Below are 21,921 nucleotides of genomic sequence, written 5' to 3' on the forward strand. Positions count from 1 at the left end.
AAAGGCCTGTGATATAATGAGATGAGACCAGACTCCCACGCTAGATTTGCCCTGCCCCTTGCCAACGGCTTGGCGGCTCGGGCTGGCTCTGTGGCCCATGTCCTCAGAGGACCTGAATTTTCAGCTCTGCCCTACAGTATCTCCCCTATCTGAAGGGAATCTCAGGGTAAATGCAAGCAGTCCTGACTGTCTGAAAAGACCAGTGAGCCCGGGAGAATGACAGCCTCTGATCTCTGCCCAGCCAAAGAGGGGTACGGGGCCAGCCTCAGGGTAGAGGAGCTGCCGTCACTCGGAGATCTCCTTAGTGGTGGGCACTAAGCAAGAGCCTGGGGAAGAGTGGTGGCCAAGCCCTTCCCATCACCTACCATCACCCCAGGTGAGTGGGCTGGGGTGAGGGATCCAGCCTTGAGAAGACAGCAAGTTCTTGATGTGAGGCCAAGAGGGAGCCCACCCAGAGTGTGCTGCCCGAGAAGAGTGACCGGCCTGACTGGCTGGTCCTACCTGCAGGCTCTGATGGCCCCCTACCTCCTACAACCTGGGCCTGGGCCCTTCTGAGCAGAACTGGAGCTGGGTTTCTGTTGGCTCAGCACTGCTGCAAAGGGGAGCATGGGTTGTGGGAATGGAGGGTGCACTGTCGGCAGGGGTGGGGTGGCAGTACAATGCAAGGCAGTGGTTTGGGAGGCTGTTACCCGGGCCTGGAGTCCTGGCTCCCTCACTCGCTGACTGTGTACCTGTAAATGGTAGGTAATTTCCTCAGTGGAGTCTCTGTTCCCCACCTTATAATAAGTCCAGGGAGCTACTGTGAGGATCCGACAGTGCAGTGTGTAGGCAAGGGCTTTCCAAGCCCTAGGAATTCAGGAAGTTGAGACAAGTTCTGTTCTTCCCTCTCCTGGGGTCACACTTTGGTGACTTCTGAAAGCTCAGTACCTCTTGGAGACCACCTTCAGGCTTATGGCACTGACCCTTGTATAAGATCTCATGTGTTCAGGACTTTTTCCTGAATAGAAAATTGAGTTTGTTAAGTGTTCAACAAACTCTCTCAACTCCAGCCTTTGTATATTTGCTTCCTTCTGCTTAGGACACTCTTCTCTTGTGATCCTTCCGTCTCTGCCAAAAGCCTGCCATGAGTCCCCACATCTGAATCAGGCACCTCCTCTGGCTCCTCATGCCCGATCACAGCCCAGATCACACTGCACCGCACTGCCCGCTTCCTCATGTATCTTCCCCAGGGGACTGAAAGCAGGCCCACATCTGGCTTCTCCCAGTGCCTAACACTGAGCTAGTGCAGACCTCTAGGTGAATGCATGGGTGGGAGAGTGGATGGGTAGGTAAGTGGGTAGGTGAATGAGTAGATGGGAGGTAAGTAGGGAGATGGATGGGTGGATAGGTGAGTGGATGAATGGGTGAATGGGTGTTTGAATGAGTAGATGGGTGGGGGGATGGGTAAGTGAGTGGATGAATGGGTGGATGGGTGAGTGGGTGGATTGATGAGTGAGTGGGGGGATGGGTGAGTGGGTGGATTGATGAGTGAGTGGGTGGATGGGTGAGTGGGTGGATTGATGAGTGAGTGGGTGGATGGGTGAGTGGGTGGATTGATGAGTGAGTGGGTGGATGGGTGGTGAGTGGGTAGATGAAAGAGTGTATGGACAATGGGTGGATGGATGGCTTTGGCCATTCTGGGCTGTACTCTGTGAAAACCCCAGCATTGCAGCAGATGCCACAAATGCCCATGTTCAGCTATAGCTTAGAGTCTGTGAGCAACTGCCAAGGACCAGTGACTGGTGATAGAGAGGTTCCAGGATTTTCTCTGAAACTTTTGGAACCATATAGCTAACCTTTTAGGGGCTTGTCAGGGACTTCTTGGGGCTTGTCTTCCCAGCCCATTGAGTTAGTTTCGCCAGTAGATAAAACGTCAGTCAGCTCAGGGTCCAACCCGAGTGCTTGTGGGATATCTGGGTCACCCACTCTATAGTAAGTCAATTACCTGATGGGCCTGGCTGTGACTTGGTCTCTTCATCTGCATCTAAGGAAGTAAATGTCCTGAGGAAGCAAAGTGGCCAACTGCCAGGACCCTCTGCTGAGCAGTTTGCCTTGATGCGCTCACTGTGGTCCAGGCTCACTCTGCGCTGGTGATGAAGAACCTTGATTTGATCACATGCCAGGAGTGGTTCATTCCTCAGAACTGATCTAGCTCAAGGAGGCTGCTGGTAAACGTGGGTTTCTGGCTCAGGAATTCAGAGAGATGCTCTGGCTGGCTAGGGGCTCACTTCCTCTGCTCTCTAGGAGCACCCAGAGCCTCTGGGCACCCTGGACTCAGGCAGCTACTGTACCATCAGTAGAGCATAAACTCCTGTGGGACCACAGTGCCTGGGCCCTGCCATCTCTGCCCAGTGTTTGGACCAGCCTGCTGAGCAGCCTCCTTGGTCTGACAGGCACCCCCTTAGCCATCTCTTCAGACCCAGCATGCCTCTAACTATGCCAGATACAGTACAAGAAACTTGACATGCCTGAGCGATCCTGCACTATTTTAGAGAAGGGGAGGTGGAAGTCCAGAGAGGTGGAATATGCTCAACCTTGCGTAGCTTCTAAGCGAAGGAGAAGGGATTTGAACCGAGGAGCTTACTCACTTTCCCTGCAATGACTTTGCATATCGCTGACTTCATCTCTGGTGTGGTGATGCTACCATTTAGCACAAATACCATTTATTGGTGTTCAGCAGATCTCTGTTCCCTCATGGGTCAAGCAATTGCTGTTTGGCTCGTATCCCATGGCTGCAGAGTGGCTGCTGGGATTCTTATTGTTTCCCAAGAAGGGAAACCACAGCCATGCTTCCAAAGGTCAAGGGACAGTGTGGAGGGTGCCTGTGGTTGGTGCGTGACAGCCTGGAGCCACCTCCTCCCTCTCCTTCACTCCTCATCCCTTGGCCCCTGCTAGGCCTCTCAGGGCTGCTAGACCTGTAGATGTCATACAACTATACCTCTCTGTCACCTCCTTTTTCCTCATGGGATCCCAGGGAGGACAGCACAGGTGGGGACAGCTGTGCCTCCTGGTGTTTGGCCCAAGGAAGTACAGAGCCCCAGTGCACAGTGGTCAGCAGGCTGGGGCTAGCAGAGCAGTGTCTGGACCCCACCCCAGCTTCTCATGGCATCCAGCATCACCTCTAGTCCTGGTAGGTCTTTGGCTCTGACTTTTCTTCAAGGGGAGTTCATGGTGGGCCAGGGCATGGGCCTGAGGAGACCCTGCTTTGTGTCACCCATAAGACCCTTGGCAGGTAGGTATCAGGACTGGTCCTTGTCTTCTCGGTCTTCCTCAGGTCAGGGCCTGGGGCTAGGAGCTTTGAGATGGAGTGGAAGGACTCTGTACCCCTTTGATCTGGGCACTATACCAGGTGTACTCATAGCCATCTTCCCTCTCCACACCCCAGAAGCAAAACACCATGACCACACAGCAGAGGGGCAGAGCACCTGGACCCTTGGGCTCAGAAAGTATTGACTCCAGAGTCGTTAGAACCCCTGGATGATATGGAAGCAGCTTTCAGCGTGGCCCAGGGCCTAAGCATATGGTTCTCAGGAAAACTGGCTGGATGACTGACTATCAGGTGTGACTGCTACGTTCCGGCCTGTTGCCTTCCAGGCATCCAGCTTCTGGGATATACTGTGCTGCACCAGGAGACTGTACACCCCACTGGTCCAGGGCCTGCCCCACAGTATATTTGGCCAAGATCATTGTGTCACTTGTGATCCAAGACAGGTGGGAGGACACACCCAGGCCTTGTCCCTCACCCGCCTCTTGTTTCCTGCAGAATTCATTATCTTGCTTCTGGAGAAGATGCAGACACAGGAGATTCTGAGGATGCTGCGGCTGGCCGAGCTGGGCGAGGTGGGCCAGTTCTTCCACAGCCTCTCAGCCACCACCCTCATGAGTATGGGCGCGCTGGCCGCCATCCTTGCCTACTGGTTCACTCACCGGCCCAAGGCCTTGCAACCACCGTGCGATCTCCTGATGCAGTCAGAGGAAGTGGAGGTGAGCAGGGTTCCAGCAGTCAGCTGTGGAAAATAGCGGGCAGGCATCTCAAAGGTGGAAGTCAAAATTGAAAATTCTTGGACCTGAGATGGCTCAGAGAATCTTGATTTCCCCTGGTAGCTAGCCAGCAAGCCTCCTTGGCCTTGGGCAGGGTCTCCAACTAGATGCTCCTCTGTCTCTCTCCCAGACTTTCAGTCCTGGGCAGAGTCTTGACCTCGGCTTCTAGTTTGCCTCGGCTCATTGGTGCCTCAGTAGGAGGCCTAAGCAAGTTCTCAAGTGGCTGGCAGGTCAGTTCCCTTCCAGACTCTCCCCTGTGCCCAGCCCTGGTCTGCTGCTACGGCCCAGAGCTGAGCCCACTCCAGCACCCTGCCTTCCCGGGCCATGCAAGAGGAAGAAGGTGCAGTGGCCCACCCTGGACAAGGGTGTTCTAAGCCAAGTTCAGAAGGACCAGTGAGATTTATTTTCCTATTAAGCTTATGGAATTTATTTTGCCTTTTAAAAAATTGCCTTTTTCTGAACTTTAATTCTATTTATTTTGAATAGATAAGATATTCACACAGTTCAAGAGGAACAAAGAGACACAAACTGGGAAGTTTCCCCGTCTTCCCCTAGCCTCCCAGTTCTCCTCTCCTGAGAACCATGTTAACAATTGTCCGTGGGAGAATGTATAGGTAGCCACTCCCTTTTTAATGATATCATGCCGCGTCCACTGGCTTTTTTCTCTTGATGGTGCATCTTGGTGAGCATACGTATGGCAGAGTTCTGCCTGGTGGGAGAGGGCAGAGATAGGGCCGGGTCCTCTGGGCACTTTTCCAGCGGAAGGAATGATGTGTGCAAAGGTACAGGTGTGGGCAGCTGGGGGCAGTGGGATGGCTGGGCAGTGGAGAGAGGCTGCAGATGGGCTAGCAGAGTGGGGACAGGAGTGGCCTTTGGTGACCTTGGGTTTGAAGGCTGACTACCTCTCCCTAGCCCTATGGTCTTGGCAGTGTGTTAACTCTCTGAGCCTCAGTTTCTTCCACAGTCAAGCGAGTAATAAAAAGAGCACTGCTTCCTAAGGCTGTGGCAGGATTTGCTGGGATGATATAGAGAAAGCATTCAAACGAGTTGTTTTGGGTAAGTTTAGAATGACAACTCACCTGGACAGGCCAACAAGGCCAAAGTCACATGAACTGGGCAGGGACTCAGGGCCGGGGGCGGGGGGCGGGGGGCAGCAGCATGGATTTGTTTTGGGTCTTCAGCGGTAGGGACAGTTTGTGCCGAAGAAGGGTAACTGTGGCAGAGGCAGGTGTGAGGTGGCAAGTGGGGTGTCCGGGCTGGCGGTGACAGTGATCTGGATAGGGTCTGGGTGGGGAGTGGCCCTGGTTCAGTGTGTGGGAGCCACATGGGCACAGTGTGTAGAAGGCCACCCTTCCTGGAAGACTGAGCCCTCCCTTGCCTCTCACCCAGGAGCTTGGAAAGCCAGAGTGGCTGCAGCGGAGTAGGCAGAGGAGAGAGTAGGGAATGAGTAAGGGGGCCCAGATCATACAGGGCCCGGTAGCATTTGCTGTGTGGTACCAAGTGAGAAACATAATTTGGATCGTGTCACTCACCCCACCTTAGAATCCTCCCCTGTTCCCCATTGCCCTCAACTCAAAGGCCAGACTCCTTGCCTTGATCTGTGGTCTCTCTGGCCTCCATCTATCACTTGGAGCTCCATGAATTGCCTGCAGCTTCCCAAATGCACTTGTGTCTTCTGCCCCTGCATTTGCATTTGCTTTTGCACTTGTTCTTGCTCTGGTGAGACTACCATTTCCTGCTCCTCATTCTGCCTCCTATGCCTCCTTCAAAACCCAGCTCGGCAGCCATTCCCTGACACACACACACCTGAACCTCTTCTGTCCCTGGCGTGCTCTCCTGCTCTGTCCTTTTTGTCACCCTGATTGCAGTCCACGTCTGATGGTCCCAGCTTCCCTCATTGGTGGGTCTGGTGCTCAGGAAGCAGATACCGAATGAGCAGAACTTTCCGTTACAAAGCAGTTGAGAGCTGCCTGTGGTTTTGAGTTTGGCTGTTGTATGGCTCTCACGGACATTTTTCCTGAGACCTGATATTTCAAGAGATGGCAGGCCATGGGCCAGCCCAGTGGAGCCCACATCGTGCTCAGAGAAGAGATGGGGCTGTGGCGCTGGAAGGTTCTGGGTGTGGGGAGTCTGAGGAGGGGTGGCAGGGTGGCAGGGGAGGAGGCACGAGAGGCCAATTCCTCTCCTAGTTCAGGGCATAGACGGCGTTTGCTGCCTTCCCACTCTGGTTCCACACCACTGAGGGCCCAGGGCCTCACTGCCATGTGCTCTCCACAGCTCCTGGGAAAGTACCTTCAGCTAGTGCTCAGAAAAGTCACATCATGTGAATGATGGATGGCATCCAAATGATTCTCAGCCTAGGGGATTCTCAGCAGATGATGGATGAGCTGAGGGGGCTTGATTGTGAAGTCAGGGATTGTCTAACTCTAGCCAACACTCTCTGCTCCATTGTATGAATGGAATACAGGTGTTATAGCAGCAAGTGGAATTCTGGACATTTGTATATGTTCACCTGGTGTGTGGATTCTGTGTGTGTGAGTGTGTGTGTGTGTGTGTGTGTGTGTGTGAAAGAGAGAGAAAGAGAGAGAGAGAGAGAGAGAGAGAAAGAGAGATCAGTGTATTGGGCCTGTGTGCATGAGCCTGTGTTTGTGTGTGGGTGCATACAGGTCAAATATGTACAAGCCATGTGTACATGAGCTTGTGTATAGGTTGTGTGTATACAGTGTATAGGCTATGTGTATGAGTGCACACAGCATGTCCCAGCCCTAATTGGGTATGTATCCAAGCTGTGTACAGACTGGAGCATGCTGGTGCCCTCTCCTCAAGCCTCTGCCTGCCTCAGCCAGCTTCTCTGACCTGTGCTTGCTTGTAGGGCAGTGATGGGGCCCGGCGATCCGTGGTTGGAGGTAGCCCTCATCTGCTCACCCACTACTACAGTGATGCCAGGACCATGTACCAGGTGTTCCGTCGTGGGCTTAGACTCTCAGGTGAGAGGGACCATTGGGGTGTGGAGGAGCTGTGGCAGGTGGGGGGTGAGCCAGCATGGTGCTAGGGGCAGAGCAGATGAATGGTGCCCAGGTTCAGAGAAGAGAAGCCACTCTTGGTCCCCTGCCCGTCCAATCAGAAAAGTAGCTGCGTTACGTGACCAAAAGGTTGACCTCAGCTTTGTTCCAGCCCTAGGACTAACTGCCCTTAAGTGGCCTCTCAGCCCTCACTCTGCATCTTCCATTGGCAGCCTTGAACTGCCAGGCCACTGGTTGGGCATGATTCTGAACCCGAGCCTCTGAGATGTCTGGGTGACCCAGTATGAGCCAAAGGGAGGTGGTTGCAGAGGTCACCATGTTCTCTGGGGCTGCATCACACAGGCCATGGTAGGACCAGCCCTGTGCCAGCCCCCATTCCTGGAGCTCCCTGATCCCCGAGGTGATGGCACGCTGTGTACTTTAGGCTTCTGGGGGTTCAGCAGGTCAGACAGGCAGCTGTAGAGGTGGAGGGGGAGCGGGGGAGTCACCTGGCCCATGGGCTACCCCACACATTGGGGTGTCCATTTAGGTGTTTGCTGGCACCTCCATCCTACCCTCCTCCTTTGCACAAGGCCGATTTCTCTCTCTGCAGGGAATGGACCGTGTCTTGGCTTCAGGAAGCCCAATCAGCCTTATCAGTGGCTGTCCTACCAGGAGGTGAGTGACAGCGGACAGGCTCCGCTCTGTCTGTCCTCACAGGCCTGGCACTTGAAGGGCTTGCAGGCACCCTACTGGGTCTCAGAAGGTCACCTTTCCCTTGCCTGGCCCGTCTGCCAAACTCCCGGCAGCAGCTCACGTGGCTGCCAGACCCCTGCACGGGGAGTTGGGGAGGTCTACCCGCCTGTAGGAGTCCTACCTGGGGGTCTCCCTCCGCTGCAGAAGGCTCCTTGCTTTCTCATCTCTTCCCCACATCCGTGTGCAGGTGGCCAACAGGGCTGAATTTCTAGGGTCCGGACTTCTCCAGCACGATTGTAAAGCAAGTACAGATCAGTTAATTGGTGTTTTTTCACAGAATCGGCCAGAGGTGAGTATCTGCCTTGACTGGTTTTAGAAGTATCAATAGAGGAGGGGGTTGGGCCCTGCTCCCGCTGTTTGTAGGGCCACACCCTTCTGCTCCCTTGGCTCTATCCCTAATCAGGAATGGACATCCCAGCCAAGCTCCACCCACACCCCACCCAGTCCAACACACAGCTGCTCCCTGAGCCAGGGGAAAGGAAGAACCTGGGGAAGGAGCCCATGCCAGCCCTGGAAATCGGCATGGGGCCGTTTGGAGTCCCAGAATCCCCTGGAGCAAGCATGGTCTAGAACAGTGGTCGGCAAACTCATTAGTTAACAGAGCCAAATATCAACAGTACAATGATGGAAATTTCTTTTAGAGCCAAAGTTTTTAAACTTAAACTTCTTCTAATGCCACTTCTTCAAAATAGACTGGCCCAGGCCGTGGTATTTTGTGGAAGAGCCACACTCAAGGGGTCAAAGAGCCGCATGTGGCTCGCGAGCCGCCGTTTGCCGACCACGGGTCTAGAAGCCTGTGCATGAGCAGGCACAACCCATTGGCCTCACAGATTCCCTGCCACCTGCAGAGGCCAGGAAAGCGCCCTCTCACCACAGGATCTAGAGCAAGGACCCTGGCTGCCAGGGTTTCAGGGCAGTGCAGCCCTCCTATCTGCTCTGTGTTCTCCCCTCCACCCCTACCCCCCTGTCTCCACAGTGGATCATCGCAGAGCTTGCCTGCTATACGTATTCCATGGTGGTGGTCCCACTCTATGATACCCTGGGCCCTGGGGCCATCCACTACATCATCAACACAGGTGAGCCTACCACTGCCCCTCCTAGCCACTGGCATCCAGCCCCTGGCTTCAGCCTCTCAGGTTATGCCAGTCCTCTAACGGTAATCAGAAGCGTTTTGCTTCCACTCTCAGCACCAGGGCTTCCACCTCGGCCCCTGAGTGGCTTCCTGAGTCCAGTTGCCCCCAGTTAGACTTCACCACCAGGCTCCTCCCATAGGGCCTCGCTGCCAAGAAGGAGCCTCTGCACCAGCCCCCACACGAGCTGCCCGCCTCGGGGGTCACTGCAGCGTGGGGCAGATGCTGGTGGTGGGAAATATCTCCAGCTGACCCGGGATGATAGGGGCCGAGCCAGCAGCAAAGGGCTGCTTGGAAACCGCTCCAGGAGATGCCTTGGCCTTCTGCCCTTGGCTCCATCCAGCCTCCATGCACTTTCCTCTGTGCACAACACGTAAAATGCAGAGGGCCCATCCTGCCTGTTTCCTTACACACCAGCGGTGGCACCCACAGTCCCTGGTTCTGGTGCCCGGCATGTGCTGCTGGCCCGCAGTCACAGCCTGGCTCTCCTGGGTGGCCCCTGCAGCTGACATCAGCATCGTGATCGTGGACAACCCTCAGAAGGCCCAGGTCCTGCTGGAGCACGTGGAGAAGAAGCTGACTCCAGGACTCAAGATGATCATCCTCATGGACCCGTTTGAGGAAGCTCTGAAAGACAGAGGGCAGGCGTGCGGAGTGGTCATTAAGTCCATGCAGGCTGTGGAGGTGAGGGCTGCTTCTTTCCGAGCTGTTTGCTGGGCCAGTGCAGGCCTCCCCTCTCCCCTCAGGCCCAGCGCTGTGGCAGCTGAGCCCAATCCTGCCCTCTGGGATCCAGGCCCCTGGGTCCTTCGTTTGGCCTCCAAGCCAGAGTTGCCGAGTATCTGCTTCTCAGGTAGATGCCACAGGCTGTCAGGCCATGTGAGGGTTGAGACAGAGCAGGCTGCACGGGGCTGGCGGTGGCTGGTGTAGTCGGTGCCCACAGGCGTCCTATGGGAGACAGGCTCAGTGGCTGGCACAGTTAATGACACAGGCGCCAGCAGGGGAGTGGCGGTGTCAGCCTCCCCATTTCCAGCCTGAGCCTGAAGCCTGTAGACCTGAGGTCTAGGAGTTATGGAGAGGTTTTTGCAAATGTGTCCCAGACCCCGAGCAAGCAGCAGAATCGATTTTTCTGGGCATGGCCTCCCCGAAGATTTCAGGTTAGTGGCAGCTGGTGCCTGCCGGAGCAGCACGGGAAATCCTGGCCCTTGGGGCCTCAGGCCCTGTGCTGGCCCCAATTCTGCCCTATGCGATCTAGGCCCCTGGGCCCTCCAGTTCCCCTCCTTTCTCCCTGCTCCGAACTGTACCTGTGCCTGTATACTTGCACCATCCATGGCTTAGGGGCCACACCGATGCTGGCAACCCCTATCCGCCCCTCCAGGCCTGACTAATCTGTAAGCCCAGGCCGCCCAGCCACTCTGTCCTGAGCATGTGTCCAGACATGCACAGCGCCTGGCCTCTCCCTGGGCCTCAGGCCCCATCTGTAATTGGGGGAAAGGGGGGGTAGCCCAGGCCTGGGTGTGTATCGGAGGAGAGGCCACTGAGGTGGTGACATGGGCCGTGTCCAGGCAGAGAATCCTGAACTTCAGGGCTTGGTGCCAGAGCAAGGCATACTGTGCAGTTTGTTTGTTTATTTATCTTATTATCAGTGACAACTTTTGAGCACTTAAAATCGGTATTTTCCTCCTCCAGGAGTGCGGCCAACAGAATCTTCACGAACCTGTGGTGAGCTCCCCTGCCAGCAGGTCTCGGTTGAGCAGAATGGTGTGTGGGGCCTGAGCGCAGGGCTCCGTAGACAGGCCAGAGGCACCACCCCACAGCGATCAGCCACGCCTTCGAGCAACCCAGGAAATGCCGCTCGGAGTGCCCAGGACTCCTGTGGGCGAGGGTCCGCGGAGGGCCCTGGCACAAAAACACGAGGCTTGGGAGGAAGAAGACAGGGCAGCCGCCCTGGCCACTCTTAGTTCTCTGGGAACTTTTCCTTCTGCCGGCTCCCTTTTCCCTTCGAATGTAGTGAACTCCCCAGAGAACGGGATGAGCAGAAGCAGCAGCAAAACCAGTAGTGGACCCTGGTGCCGAGTGGCCTGGTGGCCTCTGCTGCCTTTGTTCGTCTTTTCTGTGTGCCACCCGCAGTGACGTGGTCTGGGGTCAAGTCACCAGTGGGGCTGGCTGCTCCCTGGGAGGGGCCGTTCAGGGGATTCCAGCTTTCTAACAGGCCTCCTTCCTCCAGCCCTCCCGCCCCGAGGGCCTCCCCACTCCCTTCAGCACCCGTGAGCTTTCTCACCCACAGGCCTGAGCAGGCCACGCCCGGTTCCCAGGGCCCTTCCCCAGCAGCCTCTGTGTCCGCCTCAAAGCCATCACGCCCCAACTTAGAGAACTGCTCTGAGAACAGCACCCCCCGCCTCTCGTGCCTCCGCCTGTTTGGGCTAGTTCCTTACCTGCCCTTCATCTGGAAAGATCTTGCTTGTCTTTCCATCTCTACTTATGTCCCCTTCTCTGGGAAGCCATCCTCTATGTGTAGGCAATTGCAATGGGCTCACAGAACTTTGTGCCCGGGGCCAGGGCCAGGGCCTGGTGCAGAGCAGTGTTGTTGCCACAGCGGGCAGCTTTGTTCCCTGGACTACACGTTCCATTCTCAAGCCTGACCGCAGCCACTGGGGAGCAAGAAGGAAGGAAGGAGGGAACTGGGTCTCATCCGCTAGAAAGGTCAGATCTTTGGTTGAGGCTTAGATGCGGCCATTGCAGCCCCATCCCACCTAGATTTCACCCCAGACTCAAGACAGCAGGACCGGGTGTGAGGTGGTGGGACAGGTGGATGTCCGTGCCCCAGCTCCTTTTCCCCTTTCCTGGGGACTTGCCCGCCTGCAGCACACAGGCACACAGATGTGCTGACACACACAGCACACAGAGGGGCTGGCTGGTGGAGGGGCCTGGGGCTCTTAGTCCCTGGCTGGCCACATCCGGTCTCTTTAACACACATCTCTTCTCACCTCTGCAGCCCCCAAATCCCAACGACCTGTCCATTGTGTGTTTCACAAGCGGCACAACAGGTAAGCAGAAGCACCCAGGTCACCAGCCGGGGCCACCTGCACCCTTCCCTGGCAGCCTTGTCAGGTGACTGCTCAAGTCGCTGGTGCCCTCCGGAGTGGGCTGAGCCTTGCTCTGTGCCTGGCTCCAGATGTTGGGTCCCTCTCGCTACTCCCAGCGCTTTCTCACACATGGGCCCCGCGCAGGGCAGCACAGGATGGCTGGATGCAGAAGGGGAGGTGTGGGCTAGGGGTCCAGGGTGGGGCTTCAGCGCTTTCTCACACATGGGCCCCGCGCAGGGCAGCACAGGATGGCTGGATGCAGAAGGGGAGGTGTGGGCTAGGGGTCCAGGGTGGGGCTGCAGCGCTTTCTCACACATGGGCCCAGCGCAGGGCAGCACAGGACGGCTGGATGCAGAAGGGGAGGTGTGGGCTAGGAGGTCCAGGCTGGGGCTTGCCACTTCCCCGAGATGGAGCCCGAGGAGGCTGGGCTGCTGGGTCACGTCATTCCCCTGTGAGAAGCAGCACTTACCCTTCGTTTCCTGGTCTTTGTGTCAGGGACTGCGGAAGGAGTGTGTGTGTGTGTGTGTGGGGGGGGGGGGGTGTCTGCGGGGAGGCTATAAGTCAGTCCTGCCCCCGCTGTCCCTGGTTTCGCACCTGTGCTGAGGGTGGTTAGAGGTGCCAAGCAGAAGGTGGGAAGGTGTGCGAAAGGGAGTGCAGGTGCTCTGCAGGCTGGAGCTGGTGCCACGGTGAAGGCTGTCAGGAAGAGGACAAGGGAGATGAATGCACTGCGAGCCTGGTGCCGACAGAGGGGCGCACGTATCAGCATCAGGGGACAGACAGCGAAGGCTTTCTGGGGCAGCAGAATGCGCACAGACACGGCCTTTCACCGTCTACGCTGCCCCGTTCACCCGCTCGCTCTACCAAGTGAGCCATACGGGCCGGGGCTCGAGATGGTTTTCTGCCATTAACTCAGGTGGGTTTGAGAATTCCAACACCCGCTGAGCCGTTAGAGAAAACGTAACCCAGCACTCGCTCACCAGGAGCTGACATCCAGAATGCAGGAATGCCCCTCAGGTTTACGCTGCTTGGTGTCGAGCTCCACAGCCTGTCATTTCGGTGACACGTCCCCCTGTGCTGCCTGGGTTAGGGAGCAGGTCACTGCCGTGGCCTTCAGCGTTGGGCCCTTGCCATTCAAGACTGCCCTCAGGCTTTTAACGGGCCACTCCGTCACAGAGGCTGTCCCCGTATCTGGAAAAGAACTTAGGATGCATAAATGTGCTGTTGCCCATCTGGAGAAGACACCCCTCACATCCAATGGTTGCCTAGACAATGGAATCAATCAAGAGCTGAGCCGTCCTGCCCAGGCTTTGTTTTGCAGTGTAGTGGGGTTTGGGGGTGGGGGAGCAGCGGAGGGTGGGGGAGAGTAGGACATACAGAGCTAGAAAATAAGGTAGCGATAAGTGCCACACCTCCCACTCCAGTGGTGTGGCTGGTGCCAGGACAGAGCTGGGCAGTGAGCAGGCCTCTTGCCTGATGTCACTCTGCCTGGCTGCACACTTGGGTTTCCTTGACGTTGGTCTAAGCCTGTGCTGTGCTTCTGGTCACATCTCCCTGTGAAGCACATGAGCCATGTGTGTCCTTGGCATCACAGCCCCGGGCGTGGCTTCCCGCACACGCCCAGTGTCCCAGCTCCCAGCCTCCGTGGGGAGAGATGGAAAATATGGTCAGAACCTGACACGTGCCTCGTGGTTTTGGTGATGGAATCATTCTGGAAAGACTTTCTCCTCGGCTATGATGGGACTTAACCCAGAATTACAAGTGTTCCAAGCTGTGGCTCGGTCTGCTTGTCTGCGACCTCTCCCCGCCCACCCGGCTGGGCTGGCTGCTGGCTTGTGAGGAAGGTGTGTTCCACCCTTTTTCTCTCCCTGTCTGGTGTTCCTCCTCCTCCCTTGCTAGTGCAGGTTCCTACGGGGAGGGGGAATGAGTGAGAAGGGGCAGCGGGAGATGGTTTGAGGCAGACATTTATTATAAAACTTGCTCTTTGTTTCATGGATGGTTGCTGACTCAGTGCAATGCTGTTCATTTCTACTCTCTAGCCCCTGATTACAGCTTTCTGGTGAGGGTTGCAAAAACCATATTGGTTTACTTGATATTTTTTTTTTTTTGGCGGGGGGGGGGGGGGATATTCTGCACATGGCCTGGCCACTCTCTTCTGGAGTTTTACAGCTATTGTACCTGCTGGCTCAGTGGAAACTTGTAGTTTAATATCTTTTGTGCTTGGACTATGTCCTTAAAGCATATATCAATAGAAGTCCTCTGAGGTGGGTATCACTGTCCCTATTTTCCAGGTAAGGGAAGTGAGGAGGGACGGCTTGGTGGGCAGTAAGAGGCCAGGCTGGGACGTAAGCCCAGACAGACCTTCCAGCAGCACACCAGCGCTGCGTCCTCCCTGACATAACAGGCTGGCCAAGCCAGCCCCCCTCCCCAGCCTGCCGAGCCTGGGTCCCCGCCAGGCCTCTGGTCCTCTGAGTCAGCCCTGGCTTCCCCACAGGTAGTAGTGCAAGGTCATGCCATGAGGAAGCACGGCCATGCGTGTCCCGCCCTGCCCAGGAGCAGGCAGGAGGGCTGCTTCAGCTGTCTGGGTGCTTCTGCTTACCTGTTCATTAAGTTCCCTCAGTGACCTCCTATGGGGCCTAATGGCTGCTGCAGCTCCTGGCCCGCGCCTGGGCCTGCCAGGTACCGGATGCAGCAAAGAAGTCTGCCGCCAGCACAGCTGGCTGCAGGTTTCTGAGACTAGATCTGCTCTGGCCCAGAGAGGGGCATAGGGTGCTGGGAGTGTAGGAGGAGGCCGGGGGCCAGGAGCCTGCACTCCCTGAGGGAGGCCAGGAGGGTGAGGCTCAGGTCACAAGTGGCCACTCCCTTGAGGCACCCCCGCCTGTGACGCCGTGTCACTTGCCTTCTGGGCCTAAGCTGCTGGGAGCCTCCAGCTGGGCTTCAAGTACTTGGTAAAGGTCCCTGAAGCAGCATTCATCTGCCTGCGACTCCGGAGGCATTGTGGACGGAAGCCAGAGGCGCGGGTGGGCAGCGCTGGGTGGCTGGGACTGCGGACTTGGGTGCTGTTCTTAAGGAGTCTCCCTTGAGCTTCCAAATAATTTGCCTTCTTTGCTCTCTCTTTTCAGGGAACCCAAAAGGTGCAATGCTAACCCACGGGAACGTGGTGGCTGATTTCTCAGGCTTTCTGAAAGTGACAGAGGTGAATAAAGTCGACTTACTAATGCAGGGGTCCCGAGGAAATCCTCAAACCTCAGAGGTTTTTGGGGGGTTTGTTTTCTCACCTCCCACACACACCCTCCTCACACACACACCCCTTCCCCTCCTGCACACACTCACACCCTCCACCTAATATAGTCTGGGCTGCCTTTCACAGGCAGGAGTTTCTATTCTCTTTAGAGCAACCCCACTTTTACAGATGTTTTTAACCCCCAACACTGAAATGATCCACACCTGATACATAATCAGTTGATTTCTGAGAGTGCTAAGACCCAAGAAGGAAAAAACACACAAACCTGTTTTTGCATTTTGAACTTCAAAAACCGTTCTACCTCTAGCTTTGTGCGTACCTTTATTTACAAAGTAATCTCTACTGAGTTGTTGTTCCAGTAGGTCAGGGTTTCATTCAGTCCTTTTGCGTTTAAGGACTATACTAGTGTCTGAGAAACAATATCGACTGCTGGTTTATAAGGCTGTCCTTAAAGAGCTAAAATGTAAAAGCTTGATATCTTGGCCCGAGTGGCTAAGAAAGAAGGACCTTTTTTCCACACGTGGTGAGTATCCGAATGTCCTGCCGTTACCTTTGCATTAAGTGAGGCCTCTGCACCTCTGGAGAAAAGCCACCGCCCACCCGTGGCCGATGGGTGCCGGGACACATTCCCCACACAGTTAGCTGTTTGATAGAGCCCTGGTCAGGAGCCAGGTTCCCAGACCTCGTCCAAGCTTGTCCAAAAGCCAGCCCAGGTGTCTGCACAAGGACAGAGAGGGGAAGTCGAGCGAAGGAAAGCCGAAGGCACGCTCCTCCCTGAGTCCCTCTCGCCCAGCCCCGTCCCTGAGGTCAGTCCGGCCGTGAGCCGTGGGCTCCGGGGACACAGCAGGGCTCCCTGTCCTCCTTCCCCGGAAGGCCCTGTCTCCAGGCCGTGGCTTGTGAGGCCTGACTCAGCCATCTGCTTGGGGCTTGGCCTTGCCCCCTCCTTTGTTCAGGGTGTGTACCCCAGGCATAGTTGGTGTCCATCTAGGGTTTTCTGCGCCCCTTTCCCTGGGAGGACTAGCAAGGCTGACAAGCGGAGACCTCTGAATGGCTGCCCAGGTGGCCCAGGGCAGACCCTGCAGCTGTGGGGAGGGGGAAGAGGCTGTCCGGCGCCGACTGGCTGGAGTGAGGTACAGGCCCTTCCCAAGAGGAGACTTCCCTGCGGAGCTCGGCTCTGCTGGTTTATATGTGCTTCGTTTGACTCCCCTTCTCCAGATAACCTAGACGCATTGGCGCTGTGACCTAACACCGCTTCCTATGCTGCCCTGTCCCTGTCTCTCTCTTTCTCCTCTCTCTCTCTCTCTCTTTCTCTTCTTCACCTCCTCTCTCTCTCTCTCTCTCTCTCTCTCTCTCTCTCTCTCTCTCTCTCTCTCTCCTCTCTCTTTCTCTTCTTCACCTCCTCTCTCTCTCTCTCTCTCTCTCTCTCTCTCTCTCTCTCTCTCTCTCCTCTCTCTTTCTCTTCTTCACCTCCTCTCTCTCTCTCTCTCTCTCTCTCTCTCTCTCTCTGTCTCTCTGTCTCTCTGTCTCTCCTTCCTCTATTTTTTCTACGCCTTTTCTCTCTCTCCCTCTCCTCTCTCTCATTTTTTTCCTCTCTCATCTCACCTTTCTCTGTGCCCCCCACCTCCCCACTGCCCTCCCCCTCCAGGACCATTTTCTCTTTATTGTTTTATGACTCTCTTGTTGTCTTCCTGTCAGTGTTTCTTTCCTTTCTGTCTCCCATGCCCATCACCTGCAGAAAGTGATCTTTCCGAGACAGGACGATGTGCTCATCTCCTTCCTGCCTCTGGCTCACATGTTTGAGAGAGTGATCCAGGTAAGACGCCCACCTGACTGACCGGGCCTTGCCTGGGCTCCTTCTGTTTTCTTACAGAGTCAGTGGGTTCCCACTTGTGCGGATGTGCACATTTCCTATTTGCCTTTAGCACACATGTTTGAGCGAATGGTGCAGGTAAGGCCCTGGCTTTAGGGAGGCACAGTCCATACCCAGAGCCCAGAACCCAGAGCCCAGAGCCCAGAACCCAGAACCCTGAACCCCAGCAGGGTGTCACTTGTCACTAGTGCCAGGAAGTAGACCTAACCGGCCCTGTTCTCAGAAGTTATCACAGGGGTCACAGGGGTCAGAGGATCTTGGCCACCTCACCTGTCCCTCCTGGGAGCACTGCTCCAGGGAAGACCCCAGGTCTGCCCTGTCTTACCTGTGGGCATACTGGGGCTGAGAGAGGCTGCCCCAGCTGATGGCATTGCTCAGGGAGCATGGCAGCTCTTTGCAGAAGTGCTTTATCACAGCAGCTCTATGCAGTACAGCTCCGTTTATGGCCAAAGCAGGTATATTCTGTAACTTCCATTACTCAGGACCCCCTAAAGAAGAAAACAAGGCAGTAAAGGTGAGCAATCAAACTGTCATGACCCCTTAGGCTGTAGATGGGACTGGCGTTGTGATTGGCCCTGAGACAGGCCTTGTGGGGGTAGAGGTATTGGCTGGGTGGGGGTCCACAAAGAATTCTCCCACGTGTGTCACTCTGGGACCATCCTGTGAACAAATTGTCTTCTAAGCCGCTCCCCTCTTGCCACGGGGGAGACATGGCATATCAGGGCATGTTTTTCCGCTTTCCAGGCCTAGATTAGAATGCCAGCAGTACCGTGAGCTAGTTTTGTGACTGGGAAGGTCCCTTTGCCTCTCTCAGCGTTGCATTTTTCGCCTATAAAATGGCAATATAAAATATTGTCTTCCTTATACTTTTGCTATGAGCATTAAAGAAAGGAACATAGCCCTAGCTGGTTTGGCTCAGTGAATAGAGCATCGGCCTGTGGCCTGGAGGGTCTGGGTTCAATTCCAAGGGCACATGCCTGAGTTGTAAGCTCGATTCCCAGTAGGGGGTGTGCTCGGGGCAGCCGATCAATGATTCTCTCTCATCATTGATGTTTCTCTCTCTCTCTCTCTCCCTCTCCCTTCCTCACTGAAATCAATACAAACATTTTTTTAAAGGAGCATATATTAGGCCGCTGGCACACGGCTAGTCCCACTAGCAGCCAGCAGGCTCCCCCTTGGCCTCCTCACCAACATCAGCAGCATGGCCAGTTCTCAGGGACACCCTTCCAGAGTCGCTGAGGCGTCCCAGGCAAACTACTGGCTCTCTGAGACCTGACGCCGACCCGGCCACAGGGTGTAGTGCAGCTCAGGGAACTGGGTGTGGGAGTGAGCAGGAGGGGCAGGCACAGTGGAACCCGCTGCTCTGATATCTCCCAAAGGCTCCCACCCATCTCCTGCTGCTTCTCCCCGTGCCTGAGCGGGACCATGTGGGAAGGTGGAGAGGTGAGGGAGGGGGTGCTGTCACCTCAGATGGCATTCAGTGTCTCATGGCAGCAGTCAGAGCTGGGGTAGGGGGTCCTGGGCACCCTCCACGTAGGGCAGAACTGTGGATGGCTCTGTAGTGTGGCCAGGAGTGCCCGCCCTGAGAGACTCCTCCCTTCCTGTCCTCCGCCTCCAGGCTGTTGTCTACTGCCACGGAGGGCGCGTCGGCTTCTTCCAGGGAGACATCCGTCTCCTCTCGGATGACATGAAGGCTCTACGCCCCACCATCTTCCCTGTGGTCCCGCGACTGCTGAACCGGATGTACGACAAGGTGAGCCCACAGGGCGTCTCTGGCCAGGCTGAGGGGTGGATAGATGCCTGTGTGGATGCAGTCCAAAGCCCCAGGCAAGCTCTCCAAGCTTCCTCCAGGTCCTAGAAATGGCCTCTCCTCTTGTATTCCCTGACCCTCACCTGTTTCCTTCCTATTTTCAGGAATAACTAGCCCCGCAATATGCTCACACCTCAGTAGCAATGACCTTGGGCTGGATATCATACATTCAGTGATCTCCTATAGGGGTCCAAGGGAGTGTGGGCTTCTCTGTGGGCTAGTCTGGATCTTCTTCCTGGGAGGGGTGTCTAGAGGTGGGACGGGCCCAGCAGCTGTTTCTAACTTGTGCTCCTCAGATCTTCAGCCAGGCAAACACACCACTGAAGCGCTGGCTTCTAGAGTTTGCAGCAAAGCGTAAACATGCTGAAGTCCAGAGCGGAATCATCAGGAGTGATAGTATCTGGGATGGAATCTTCTTTAATAAGGTTCAGGTAAGAGAATGAACAAGTGATTCTAGACACGCAAGTGTCTAATGGGTGACTTTATAGAAGAATTAGAGAAGTTCATCCCAATGGCCTATAATCTTATAAAATAATACTCATTTGGTCATGAAATCAAAGTTGAAGCCACTGTTGAGATCTTAAAGGACTCGTTTCTGTTATTTGGAGATGTGTTGTATGGTCAAAAGGCAAACAGCAGGGAGGACTCTTAGAAAGTAGGTCCCTTGACTTCCACAGGCATAGGGGCAGCTGTGCCCTGGTGGTGAGGTCCGCCAAAGAGCTCCTGGGGCCTGAGGGTCCTCTTGGTCCTTTCTGTAGCTCTGGCCACGGTGGCTTTCCAGCAGCATTAGGTTCTTGGATAGCCAAGAATCTGCCTTTTAAAAAAATTATTTTTAAATTAATTTCAAAGAGGGAGAAATAGATAGAAACATCAATGATAAGAGAAAATCATTGACTGGCTGCCTCTTGCATGCCCCACACTGGGGATTGAGCCTGCAACCTGGGTATGTGCCCTGACATGGAATTGAACTGTGACCTCCTGGTTCATAGGTCGACACCCAATCACAGCCATTCTGGCTGAGCCCCAGAATCTCCCTTTGCTTTTCCTCTGTCCTCTCCCTTCAGCTGCTCCCAAACCAGCTGATCATGAATTGCTCATCTCTGGATCCTCACTGAAGTTTCTAAGTCCTGCATTATTCAAGGAATGTGTAGTTAATTAGTATCATTGCTCAGTTTTTCTTACTATATTTTTAGCAATGAGAATTAATATTTAAACTCTCTTGGCTCAACTTCCATAAACAATATAAAGTCCTCTTTGTCCACTGGATAGTAAATAGAGCAGTATTGATTTGTAAATGAAAAAAAGGCTAGGCCATTAATGTGGAAGTGGGAAGAAATTGTCCTAAGTAATTGTTTTTGAATGCTTGCAAATGATGGAAGAATAAGGGAATAGCTGTGTATTTTAAGGAAACTAGAACCAAAATTATAGAATGCCACATAGATTAATGGCACTTATCTCAAAATACATCATAGAGTTGGCCATATTGTACAGCTGATCGCATTGTTCATTTTGAAGAACAGACTTCTTCAGCTTGTGTTGAGGCCTTCTCTCTGAGCCCTACCCTAGATCATAAGTAGGGTCCAATTATTGAATGCTGACCTCTGCTGAGGCACAAACTTTGGCAGATTCTTCTCGCCCACAGGCCAGCCTCGGTGGGCGTGTGCGGATGATTGTGACTGGAGCAGCCCCCGCGTCACCAACAGTCCTGGGATTCCTTCGGGCAGCCTTGGGGTGCCAGGTATTTCCTTCATGTGGCCTTTCAAGGCGGGGAGGGCAGTAAGATGTGTGTGAGGACAGGGGAAGACTCTAGAGGCAAGATTTTAGTTTGATAGAAGCTCAATTCCTCTGAGGATGAACACATCCCAGTGCCACTGAAAGCCAGTATGACCTTTTGACATACTGGAAAGCCCGGGTGCATCCAGTCTGATAAACTGTATGTAGAGCAGCAGTGTGCTAGGGGATCTGTAGCATGCCTGTAACAGCATCTCTGCATTCTTCATCCTGTAAAACATCGCCCAAACCGGAAAAGGAGCACAGGGGAGGAGACGCTGAAAGTCCATTTGTGTTTTGTCATTTGACTCAATAGGTTTTGCCATTCCTTCATTGACCCATTGGATTAAATTTTATTGAGTTTTGACATGTGCAGGGGATAGTAAGATGGCTGTGACAGAAGGGTTTTAAGTGAAGTAGGCACATCTGTTTCATCCATGTGCATGCTTCATTTTTCCTGCGTTCAAAGCCCTGGCCTCTTCTACCCCAACGTGACCTGACCACTTACTTCTAAGAGCAGACTCTCCCACGTGGTTTATTCCTGCAAACACACGAAGCTCTGAGGAGAATGTCTTACAGAGACAAATAAACCATACAGTAGATTTTAAAGTACTTGCCTTTAATACATATTATACAAATAAAAAATAGAGTCAGTAGTTGAAAATAGGTCAGAAATCTTTACCCCAAACCACTTAAGCTTACCAACTAAGTGTGGTAAAAGTAGCTCTTCTTCCAAGCCAAGGAGACACACCTGTTATCTGTGTTCAGCTTCACCTGGGTTTACCTGCCTCTAGAGCACCTCCCTCCCACCACGTTCAGCATGGAGCAGCAGGTGTCAGGGTGGGAGCTTAGTGGGCTGTGTGCCTACACTGTGGTTTCCATGTTTTGCTTGAAGGTTTATGAAGGTTACGGCCAAACGGAGTGCACAGCTGGATGTACCTTCACCACACCTGGGGACTGGACCTCAGGTAGGATGGACAGGAGAGGTGGGGGTGGTTCACCAGGCACTGCTGAGTTAAAACAGCTACAAAGTTTTCTCAGGGAAAGTAAATATACAAGGGAACATCAGAAAAAAAGCAGAAATAAAGAAATACATGAATGGTGGTTATGTCTAGGTTGTACCATTATGGGTCTGTTGTTCTCTTTGATACATATTTTTGTATTTTCTTACTTTGCCTT

The 21,921-nt window shown here is 54.4% G+C and overlaps 1 protein-coding gene across 14 annotated transcripts in view; it reads left to right on the plus strand.

The window, feature by feature from the left end:
• The window catches only part of ACSL6 (acyl-CoA synthetase long chain family member 6), a 52,848-nt gene that overhangs the window by 14,006 nt on the left and 16,921 nt on the right, over positions 1–21,921 (plus strand). For 6 of the 14 annotated variants that reach the window (XM_084886610.1, XM_084886616.1, XM_084886604.1 and 3 more), the window contains 14 exons: positions 3,803–4,023; positions 6,953–7,067; positions 7,696–7,760; positions 8,026–8,127; positions 8,815–8,914; positions 9,474–9,652; positions 10,655–10,687; positions 11,961–12,012; positions 15,171–15,244; positions 17,028–17,105; positions 18,781–18,915; positions 19,269–19,403; positions 20,615–20,710; positions 21,638–21,710. In XM_084886610.1, coding sequence (XP_084742736.1) covers positions 3,803–4,023; positions 6,953–7,067; positions 7,696–7,760; positions 8,026–8,127; positions 8,815–8,914; positions 9,474–9,652; positions 10,655–10,687; positions 11,961–12,012; positions 15,171–15,244; positions 17,028–17,105; positions 18,781–18,915; positions 19,269–19,403; positions 20,615–20,710; positions 21,638–21,710 — 1,458 coding nt within the window. Of the gene's footprint in view, positions 1–3,802; positions 4,024–6,952; positions 7,068–7,695; positions 7,761–8,025; positions 8,128–8,814; positions 8,915–9,473; positions 9,653–10,654; positions 10,688–11,960; positions 12,013–15,170; positions 15,245–17,027; positions 17,106–17,162; positions 17,241–18,780; positions 18,916–19,268; positions 19,404–20,614; positions 20,711–21,637; positions 21,711–21,921 lie in introns of all 14 variants that reach the window. The other 8 variants (XM_084886612.1, XM_084886607.1, XM_084886611.1 and 5 more) reach the window with 3 other exon arrangements.

The sequence above is a fragment of the Pipistrellus hanaki genome, assembly GCF_964339955.1.
Source record: "Pipistrellus hanaki genome assembly, chromosome: 5".
In the NCBI taxonomy this organism is placed as follows: domain Eukaryota; kingdom Metazoa; phylum Chordata; class Mammalia; order Chiroptera; family Vespertilionidae; genus Pipistrellus; species Pipistrellus hanaki.